This window comes from Bos taurus, chromosome 23 (genome assembly GCF_002263795.3).
Source record: "Bos taurus isolate L1 Dominette 01449 registration number 42190680 breed Hereford chromosome 23, ARS-UCD2.0, whole genome shotgun sequence".
NCBI lineage: Eukaryota > Metazoa > Chordata > Mammalia > Artiodactyla > Bovidae > Bos > Bos taurus.
Window position 1 is genome coordinate 51,748,004 of NC_037350.1, and position 10,638 is coordinate 51,758,641.

A 10,638-nucleotide genomic window follows, 5' to 3' on the forward strand; every position below is an offset into this window, starting at 1 on the left:
AACTTGAGCTTAATTTGCTGACTTTGTGTCTTTCTTTCAACTGATTTTTACCCAAGTCATTGCACGTGCCCCGGATGAGGGCGTCATGCCTCCAGTGGTAGGAACTGTGTGGATGGTTCCCAGGCACTCCCCAGCCCCGTCTGTCCTGGGCTTCAGACAAGGGTTGCCGGTCAGGGAACCAGACTCCTCGGCCTCCAGAGTCTGCCCCCGCCCCTGTGCACTTGGGGAGATTCAGATGGTGCCTTTGAGCACATTCAAAAAGTGTTCTTTCCTCAAAACACTTACTTCCATTGGGCAAAATTGTCGGAATTACCGAGACTGCTGAGAATGGCACCCTTCACCTGTATTAGGGAGGGGACAACCACAGTCACACGGCCCTTTATCTTGTGTTTCAGAGACTCTGTTGCTGCCGGTTGAGGGGTTCCCTGTGGCCCGCCTCCAGCTGTGGCCCTGGGGCTGGGGGTGCACGGCCGCCTGCCTGCCCGCTGCCTGGGAAGTGTCCGCCTCTGCAGGGAGGATGTGCGGTGTCCAGCTGACTTCCCCTCGACGGAAGGAGTGACATGGCTTGCTGTCGTCTCGGGTGAGCACAGAGGTGTGCCTGCCAGGCCCAGAGTGGCTGCTGCCTGGCTCTCCGTCCAGGAGGAATCCACCACTTCACCGGCTGCATGGGGCGACAGCAGAAGACACCACGGGCAGGGCGTGTGGGCAAGTGGTCTCTCGGAATCTCTCGGAACTCGTGTGTCCCCCGTCTGGTGGGGTGGCCACGTGTGGTCACGTGACCCGTGCATCCTTCAGGCAATGTCTCCCCAGGACCAGAGGCTGCCTCTGCCCTGGCCATGCTCAGGGCCTTCGACACAGCCTCCTCCTCCAAAAGGGCAAAGCTGTGCTGCTCAGGGAGCCGTCGGGGGCCACGGCCTGTGGGCAGCGTCTGGACTGAGGGCCAGGCCGGAGGGCTGGTGCGGGTCCTGGTGCCCAGTCACCCCCCGGAGCCTGGCTGCTGACTGCGGGCCTGCGCTTTAGGTGGTGTGTTGGTTTTCTAACTTGGACAGTTTGTAGTCGGAGGAATTCAAGAGCAGATTTACTCCAGAGCACTTGAATGAAGCAACTGAACATATTACTCACATCCCTGCACAAAGGAGGCGGCCCCCCCGGGAAGCTGCCTGTGTCCTGCGGCAGCAGGACTTCTTCACCGTGCAGACTGGGCTTGCTGCCGGTCGCTGGGCCTGACCGGGGCTTACCTGGACCGGTGGCCGATTTCCAGAGCTGTTTCTCTCATACCGAGCATCTCCACTAGTGCCGTGTGGCAGACAAAAGCTTGAGCTCGGCCGCGGGAATATTCCCGAAGACTCTGCCGTTCGTGTAGGTCTGTGGACGGTGAGCGCTCGAGGCCGGCGAGCCCGTCCGTGGCCCTGCGGTCACAGAGTGAGAAGGGCATTTGTGAGGCAGCCTGGTCTTCCTGTGCCTGTTTTCTCTATTTTACCCCTGGAGGATGTCTGTCCTGTGTCTGCTGCGTGACTTAAAGTGACTCGATGGTGGCATCTGAGACAGTAGGGGATGTGGGGCGCCTCTGGGTCCCTCTGAGAGCCCTCCACAAACAGCCCGCGGCTGGTCCAGAGGGGTCTGGACCCTGATGCTGTCGAATCCACTGTGCCTGAAAGAGGGGTGGGTTCCAATCCCCTGTGACTGGTTAAGAAACCCCACTGGGCTGTGCCCAAAGCCCTCTGCCAGCCGAGGGGCCAGGCCTGAAGGGTGTCTGAGCTGCAGACACCCCTCTTCCGTCACAAGTCATCCTGGGGTTCCCAACTGGAGATCCGGGCTCAGGTTATCTTGGCTGGGTCCAGGTCAGCAGACAGCTCCTGCTGACGTCCTAGGAAGCAGAGGCGGAGGCTGCCCTCAACCTTCTCAGATCTGGACAGACAGGCTGCCCGCCTGAGGGCTTGCTTCAGCCAAAACCCAGAAAGAGCCTCGTCATTTTGCAGTAAACAATGATGCACCTTTTATTGCATTTATAAATGTCCCCAGAGGCTATTACTCAAAAGGGGTTCAGCTAATAAATACAGAACTAATAATTACCTCAGTTCAGAGTGCTGACGTGTGTAACTGCCGTCGGGGTCAAGAATGTCCCGTTTGCTCAACCTCCCTGGCACCACGACACCTGCGGTTACGGAGCCGGGGTGCAGGCTGAGGTCAGGGGTCAGGGAACAGGATGTCCTTCCCGCTGGGTCTGAGTGTGGTGGACAGGCTGTGGCTCTGTCACTGGGTCCTTGGGGTGTCCTTTCCTTGCAGGGGTGCTGGGTCCTGCTGTGGGCCCTGGACGGATGGCAGCCCCCGGAGCTGCTCTGGGGGCTCCCCGGGCATCAGGTGGGACCGCAGCAAGGTTGTTTCTCTTCTGCTTGGGCGCTTGTTCCCTTGTCCATCCTCGGCCAGGTGGCCAGGTGGAGGGAACAGTTGGCCCAGGCTGTGCGTGGATTCGGTCGGAGGTCAGCCCTCTTGCTGGGCAGCCATCGGTTGGGCCAGGCCCCTGGTACCCGGCCTCGTCTCCCGGGGCCAGGGCAGGAGAAGACAGAGCTGCCCGTACTGCCGGCCTGACGCCTACCGCACGAGGCGCGGCTCGTGTCCCCACATCCTCCCGCCAGGCCTCGTGGGGTCCCCAGCTGGCCAGTGCGAGGCCACGGTGCAGCCGGGAAAGGCCTGGCTCTGCACCCGGGCTGGCCCGCAGCCTGGCACTGGGGGTGCTGGCGACCGGCACATGCGCGAACAAACGGGACCGAGATGGGTCTGCTTGGGATGCCTTCCCCGAGGAGGCAGCCGGGCCTCCCACAGATGGGCCGCCTCCCGGGCCCAGGGACAAGTCAGCTCCCTCAGTCTGGGATGGAGTCCCCCCCGCCCCAGCTCCGGAGCCCTGGGGAGATGCCGGGGCCCGCTGCACCCACACCACGGGAGCAGAGCCCCAGAAGTCAGGGGCGCCCCAGCTAAGAGGGCAGGCCTCCGCAAGTCCTTGGAGCCTGGATCGCCCCGGCTCATCTTCCTGGAGCCCCATCCTGAGCACTCCCGTGGATGGACCGGCTCCGTGGTTCTGAGCCTCATAGACTTCTGACAGCAATGAGCACAGCCAGCCAGAGGTTGCCAAACCTTCCTGCCTTTCCCCTCAACCATTAGACCTGGATGATCAGAAACCGCAAATCCGCGTCAAGGCTGTTGAGTAGTTTGCTGTCTCAGATCCCAGATGTGATGAAAAGCCCGAGTCGTGGCAAATCCTCTGGGCTAAACTCCCTGAGAGGAGAGGCGGAGAGGCAAAGGGGCTCCGGGCGTGCGAGGGGCAGTGCCGCTGGGGCAGTGTTCGTGTCTGCCTGTAGTGCCCCGGGAAGGCGCGTGTAAGGCCTGTGTGTAAGCTGGAGAAGGGCAGGACACCACTCGCTTCTAGCCAACGGTCCGTCTGAAAGCCGAACACAGAGGTCCGCACAATAGCGCTGTGTGACGTTGGAGCCCCTCCCAGTTTGAAAAGAACCTGGAATCGGAGGAAGATGGATTTTTACGTTTTTGATCACAATCTTAGAAGACACTTATTAGGGCCATTTGCTGACAACATTAAGAATTAACAAGTTATGTCGTCAAAGCATAACAAGAGTTTAATGGTTTCATTAGGGAACTGTAAAGTCTGTTACTTAAAGAACTACTGTGGCTTTAGAAAGCAGGAAGTATTTACTGGACTCTTTGCGGTCTAATTTCTAGCACCCAGGCAAAGCTCAGCTGCTATGATATAAAGAATTTGTTGTTTAGTTGCTAAGTCATGTCTGACTCTTTGCGACCCCACGGACTGTAGCCCACCAGGATCCTCTGTCCATGGGATTCTCCAGGTGAGAATACTGGAGTGAGTTGCCGTGCCCTCCTCCAGAGGATCTTCCCAACCTAGAGATCGAACCCACATCTCTCACACTGCAGGCAGATCTTCTACTGCTGAGCCTCCTGGGAAGCCCAGAGTAAAGAAATAAAGAACAGTATAACAGAGGGGTAATGTCTGGACATGTGATACCAACAAAGCTTTGATGCCTAAGAAAGTTGTGGGCCATGTCGGTGCGTTGTGTTGGCATTTTTTACATGTGAAAATGGAAGGTGGGTTACTGGAAGTTCTTTCTTTCCAGCATGGGAGGGGCTGTTTCTGTTGTTTTGGGAGAGCGGGAGAGGCCTGTGGAAGGGTGCCCATGCATCCCTTCACCAGTGAGCAGGGCTGGAGAGGGTTTCTGGGACCCTCTGGGCACAGAATCCTGCTGTGCCCTCGGGGGGTCGCTCTGCAGTCACAGAAAGGGCACCAGGGGCGCTGCCTAACCTCGACAGTGATGCCATGGCCCCCCCACGCCCAGGCCTCCCCTGGGGGTGGGGCACCAGCTCTCACTAAGGAAAGAAACCATGTCGCAGTTTGGGAGGCTCGCCTACCAGTTAATGAGTGAACTGAGACAGTTGTCTGATAAGTTTAGGCCACACTATGTTTCGGTCTGAATTATCCCGATAATTGTGTTACGATGCAAAGAATTCTGAACTGGATCTTAGTTTCCTCTTGGGTCAGGAAGGAGTGTTTCAGCTACCCTGTGGCCTGTTTTCTCATCTGTGAGATCCAGTGCAGTTCAGTTGCTCAGTCGAGTCTGACTCTTTGCGACCCCGTGGACTGCAGCATGCCAGGCCTCCCTGTCCTTCATCATCTCCTTCTGCCTTCAATCCTGCCCAGCATCAGGATCTTTTCCAATGAGTCAGCTCTTCACATCAGGTGGCCAAAGTATTGGAGTTTCAGCTTCACCATCAGTCCTTCCAATGAATATTCAGGACTGATTTCCTTTAGGATGGAGTGGTTGGATCTCCTTGCAGTCCAAGGGACTCTCAAGACTCTTCTCCAGCACCACAGTTCAAAAGCATCAATTCTTCTGTGTTCAGCTTTCTTTAGAGTCCAACTCTCACATCCATACATGCCTACTGGAAAAAACATAGCTTTGGCTAGACGGACCTTTTTTGGCAAAGTAACGTCTCTGTTTTTCCATATGCTGTCTAGTTTGGTCATAGCTTTTCTTCCAATGAGCAAGGAGAGGCCTGTGGGAGGGAGCCCACCTGTCTTTTAATTTTATGGCTGCAATCACCATCTGCAGTGATTTTGGAGCCCCCCCAAAATAAAGTGTCTCCACTGTTTCCCATCTATTTGCCATGAAGTGATGGGACTAGGTGCCACAATCTTTGTTTGTTGAATATGAGTTTTAATCCAGCTTTTTCACTCTCCTCTTTCACTTTCATCACGAGGCTCTTTTGTTCTCCGTTTTCTGGCGTAAGTGTGATGTCATCTGCGTATCTAAGGTTATTGATATTTCTCCCGGCAATCTTGATTCCAGCTTGTACTTCATTCAGCCCAGCGTTTTGCATGAGGTACTCTGCATATAAGTTAAACAAGCAGGGTGACATAAGATTAGGGTCTGCCCGATAGAGTCAGAGTTATCTTTCATTTGTGTGTGATTTTTCCTGAGAAAGGGCAGTGCTGCTTTGTGACACGGTGGCAGCGGGACAGAGGGGTCCTGGGGGCCCCAGGAGCCCCTCTTCCCCTGTGGGGTGGGGGTGGGGACTTTCTCCATTTGCTTATTCTTTTCTTAAGAGCCCAAGGGACGAAGAAGTTGGCTCAGTTCTTGAGGGAGCCCAGGGCGTGGGGTGGTCTGCCAGGGGTTGTGGGGTTGGGGCAGGGCGCAGTGCCCTGCTGCAGCCTCTGGTGTTTGGGAGAATCCTCTTCTATCTTAGGAAGCGGCTGGGCCGTTCAGGTTTTCTGGCACCAAAATCAGCAGATTGATCCCGGGTTGTAGGGGGCTTGGCCTGGGGCACTGTGGCAGTGCTGGCCCTACAGGGTGAGGGCATGGGTCGTGGGTTTCTCTCCGTGGATCCAGCGCCCTGGGCCTGGAGGGTTCTTCTGGGTGGGGGTGGTCAGGTGACGTGACCACAAGCACGTGGTGCGGGGCGCCCTGGCCCAAGTCTCTGGCCCTCAGGTATCAAAGGGCGTTTCCTAAACCAAACAGACCCCCACCCCACCCCGCTGTCCTGAGCTCCCGCATCAGTCGAGGGTCAGCTGCCCTCAGCCTGTTGTTTGCACAGGTGGGCCTTGGCCTCGTGGCCTGGAGGCTGGGGGAGGGCTGAGGCAGGTTAGGTCTGGGGTGGGCCCACGGGGTGGGCTGGGGAGGGTCAAGGGCGGGGAGGGGTGGGGAACGGGCAGGGCGGGGTCCGGTGGGGCTCCCTTGGGCCCTGCCCTTTGCCCTCCAGAGTGCAGGAGGAACGGGGTTTTCTGGGCAGACTCGGGAAGGTTGGACCTCGGTGGAGTCTCCCAGGGAAACTGCCCCACGGATGCCAAGCTCCCAGGGCTGGGTGGGTTGCAGCTGCCACGGGACCTCCGCCCTCTGCCCCCTCAGGCCAGGCCCAGCAGGGCAATGCGCAGGGTTCTCGGGAGCTGGAGCCTGGCAGAGGTCATGACCCCTGACAGGGGCGCCCAGGTCCCCTGACTCTGGCCTTTTTGTAGAGAACCTGATGGTCGCTGGCGGCGCGGGAAGGGGGCCCCTCACTCACCAGAGTCGGGAGTGTGTCTCGGGGAGGACTGACCTTGGAGGGGATAGGGAAACGCTGTGACTGAGAAGACATCCCCTTTCCCCTCTCCATTTCTGTCCATTCGCAGAGTTGTCCTCGTGTATCAACTGGACATGAAAACACTGGCTTTACCAACCCGAGGGGGCAGTAGGCAGGGCCTGGCCTCTGAAGGCAGCCAGTCGGAGAGGAGGGCTTGATTGGCTGGAGTCAGCGATGGGGATGGGTGGGCACTCCCCGGGCTTCCCATGTGGCTTCAGGGTCGCAAGGAACTGAGCAATGGGTCCCCACTTCTACCCCATGAACCTGGGCTCCCCCCATTTCAGTTTTATTTTCTCGTCTAATTATTGGCCATGTGGGTGCAATCTCCGTGTAAATGGGTGCCTTTTGTCGTAATTCAACCCTGTTATTATCCTTCCTCAAGACCACTAAGTAGATCAAATCAGAATCAGTCAGGACTTGCTTTCGGTTAACTAGACTGAGGGATGGGCTTTTCCCTCCTATTTCTGCCAAAACACAGCATTCTGAAGTAAAACCCACTCACCACACCCAGCCTCCACGTCGCCCTCTTGTCTTGGTTACGCTGACACCTGCCCGACCCGGAACAGGAGCGGGGCCCTCTTGTCTTGGTTACGCTGACACCTGCCCGACCCCGGAACAGGAGCGGGGCCTGAATTTACATCCTCTTGGTCTTCACTCTTTGCAGTCCTTTCCCAAGACTGCAGCCCAGGGACTGTTAGAGCTCGGCTGCCTCTGAGTTTATGGAGAAGTAGTTCCGGTACTTCCTCTGATAGACCCTCCCTCCTATGTCCCGCCAAACCGGTGGTTTTCCCTGCAGATCAGAAGGAGCTAGGGCCATCAGGGACTCCAGCAGATAGAACATCCTCTGCATTCCTAAATAGGTGGGTGGTTTTGTTCAGACACTGACTTTCAAAGTGCTCTTAAAACTTCCTCGAAGTACTTCCCTGGGGGTCCAGTGGCTAGGACCCAGGCTCCCAGTGCAGTGGGCCAAGGCTCGACCCCTGGTCAGGGGACTAGATTCTACACGCCACAGCTAAGACACAGTCAAATAAATAATTAAAAAAACAAAAAACTTCCCTGAGGAAATCTTCAGTGTTAGGACAGTTCCTTGCCAAGATCACATTTTGATCAGAGCCAGTTTACCCAATACCTGCTTGAGGCTGAGACGGTTAACAGCTGAGCTTGTCCCCAGAGGTCCTTGGGAAAGGGCGGCCCACACATTATCATTTCTTCTGGTAACTTAAGTGAATTCTTAGAGGTCATTGCTTTGACGTTTAAGAAATCCCACTGATGGAAGTTGGATCCTGCAGAATCTTACAGCGATGTGTCCAGTAACGAAATCCACAGCATCTACCTTTACTGAATTATTCAAGAAAACAGTTTGAACTCCACAAGGAGTTTCTTAAGAGTCAAACCTGAGATCATTTGGGAGGGGGGTGCAAAAGTCCATCTCCAACCCGTCACCACAAAGTGCTGAAGTCAATTGTCAGTTTTATTAAAAAATAAGCACTATGCTTGGATTTCATAAAATTTATATATGAATATGTACACAGACACAAATAAAATAATATTAAAAATAAAAATCACACTTGCTTTCAAGTGGCAGTGATCCTGGCACCCCACAAACATAACGGTCAGCTTTTCCTTGGAAGAAGCCACCTGGCCTAAAGAGACCACACTTAAGAAATGACCCAACAGACAGTAAAGCCGCAACCGTTGCCTGCAACATTTTCCCTTCAGGTTTCAAAAATATATAAATAATTTAATTACAAAACCCAACAATATATATATTTTTCATCTTTTGGCACAGTGAAACATTGGTCAATGGCAGAGATGAGGGACGCTCCTCTGGCCCCTCCCGCTTAGCTGCGCCTGTAGACGCCACAGGCACACAAGAGGGGGGGGGGCCGGGACCCCCGAAGTAGTCGAGTCATGGATCACCTGGAATGGTTCCCTGATGTGCTGTTTAGGTTTTGTTTCGCTTTGTAAGGGACAAAGCAGTGGAAGGTGCAACGAAAACAGCAGGAACAAGGCAGAGCCTGGGCCATGAGAAGTTTCTGTGAAGGGGCCGGCACAGGCTTGGTCACGAATGGAAACTATCGGAGGCCCTGCTTTGCTCCTCTACAACGTGAGTTATAAAGGACGAAGGGAAACGTTCGGGATGCAGTTGAGACCCTTCTGTCCGGTGTTCGCTCTAAGGCACGTCGGGTGATGGTGCTGTCCTCGGGTGGAAAGCGCCCGGCCCCGAGCCCGCGTCCCCCGCCGCCCCAACGCGCTCATGCCAGGAGCGTCTCAGGCCGATTAGGCAGGTGCGGGCCGGGTGCGCGGGCCGAGGCGGCGAGCAGGGCGTCGGGCAGCCGCACGGGGCAGTACAGGTGCGCACCGGCTGCCGGGCCTCGGAGCGGCTTGGCCGGGGCCGGGGCGGCCAGGGGCGCTAGGAGGAGGGGCGGCGCCTCGGCCCCGCGAGCTAGCAGCCCCGGAGGCTCGGCCGCTCCAAACGCGCAGAGCGGCAGCAGGGCCCCAGCGGGCGCAGCCTGGAGCAGCGCCGGGTAGGCGGGCGGCGGCGGGCAGGGAGCCGCGCCCCACGGAGGGCGGGCCCCGGGGCCCGCGTCCCCGGCGCGGCGGCTGCGGAAGGGCTTGCTGAGGATACTGTCGATGGCGAAGGGGCCGGAGAATCTGCCTGCCGGGCTGGCGCGCCCCTCCGGGCGGGCGGGCGAGCGTGCGCGGGGCGAGGCCGGGGCCGCGGCGGCGGGCGCGGGCGGCGGGGGCGCGCCGTCCGGGGGCCGGAGCGCGGGGCCGGGGGCCGCTGCCCGGTGGCTGAGGCGCTTGCGGCGGCGGCGGAAGACCCCGTCGGCGAAGGTGTACTCGCTGTTAGGGTTCAGCATCCAGTAGTTGTCCTTGCCCCAGGGTCGAGAGGGGTCGCGAAGCACCTTGACGAAGCAGTCGTTGAGCGAGAGGTTGTGGCGCACGGAGTTGCGCCAGCCGGTGTAGCTGCCGCGGAAGAACGGGAACTTGCCCATGAGGTACTCGTTGATCTCGGCCAGCGTCAGGCGGCCGCCCGCCGAGTCGCGGATGGCCATTGCGATGAGCGCGATGTACGAATACGGGGGCTTGGGCCTCCGGGTGTACGGCTTGCCGCGCGCGCCCTCGCCGCCGCCCGCACCCCCAGAACCTGCGCCCCCGGCTCTGGGCCCCGCCGTCGCCCCCGCCGCGCCCGCCGCGCCCGCCTCCTCGGCGCCCGGCCCGCCGCCCGCGCTCCGCTCGCCGCTGCCTGCCGCCGGGCTGTTGGCTGCGCAGTCCCCGTCCGAGCCCAGGGAGTCGTCGCCCGCGGCCGATAGCGGAGATGGCGCGTCGCTGCCGCCCGCACCCTCCAGGTCACTCCCCGGCTTGTCCCCTAGACCCGCGCGGGGCCCGAACACCTCCAGCTTCATGCCTGCGCCCGTCCCCGCCCGGCGCGTACCCTTTGCCTCCGCGCGGTTCTGGACAGCGGGCGCCCGGGGCGTGGTGGCGATCGGGGCCGGGGTCCTGGCCTCTCTCTCCCGGAGCTCGCCTTCCTCTGGGTGAGACAGTCGCTTTCCGGATTGGAGTCCCCTTCCGCTGGAGTTCTTTGGAGTGTTTGTGCTTATTGGGTGAACCGACAGGGGCGAAGAGGGAGGAGCTGGGGGCGTACTGGCTTCAGGGTGAGGAGCGGAGACTTGGGGGAAGGCGTGCAGAGCCGCGGTTCTAGCCTCGGGTGCCGGGGCGCGCGGGGCTTGGAGTTCCTGCCGGAGAAGGAAGCGTGCGCATCTGCTTCCCGTTCCAGAGATGGGGTTTCTTCTCCCGCAGTCGCAGGTCCCGGACAGGCGTCCTCGCGGGTCGAGTCAGTGCCAGCTCCCGTGCCTGCCACCCCGGGGCGAGGGTCCAGCCTTCAGCCTCGAGCGCCCACGGAGCCGAGTCTCCGATGCCGCGGCGCCCGCAACCGCCTTCCCGCCCCTGGCCTCCGGAGCAGCATCTCCACGCCTGCAGCCGCGGCCCCGTCTC

The 10,638-nt window shown here is 58.8% G+C and overlaps 1 protein-coding gene and 1 long non-coding RNA gene across 3 annotated transcripts in view; one reads left to right on the plus strand and one right to left on the minus strand.

The window, feature by feature from the left end:
• Positions 1–2,077, plus strand: part of LOC101904396 (uncharacterized) — a 43,840-nt gene extending 41,763 nt beyond the window's left edge. For both annotated transcript variants that reach the window (XR_009492617.1, XR_001494951.3), the window contains one exon: positions 396–2,077. This is a non-coding gene — a long non-coding RNA (uncharacterized lncRNA). The remainder of the gene's footprint in view (positions 1–395) is intronic.
• A 6,015-nt stretch (positions 2,078–8,092) lies between these two features.
• FOXQ1 (forkhead box Q1) lies at positions 8,093–10,638 on the minus strand. Its single transcript, XM_024983875.2, has one exon. The coding sequence runs from the start codon at positions 10,047–10,049 to the stop codon at positions 8,895–8,897; it is 1,155 nt and encodes a 384-aa protein (XP_024839643.1). The 5' UTR covers positions 10,050–10,638; the 3' UTR covers positions 8,093–8,894.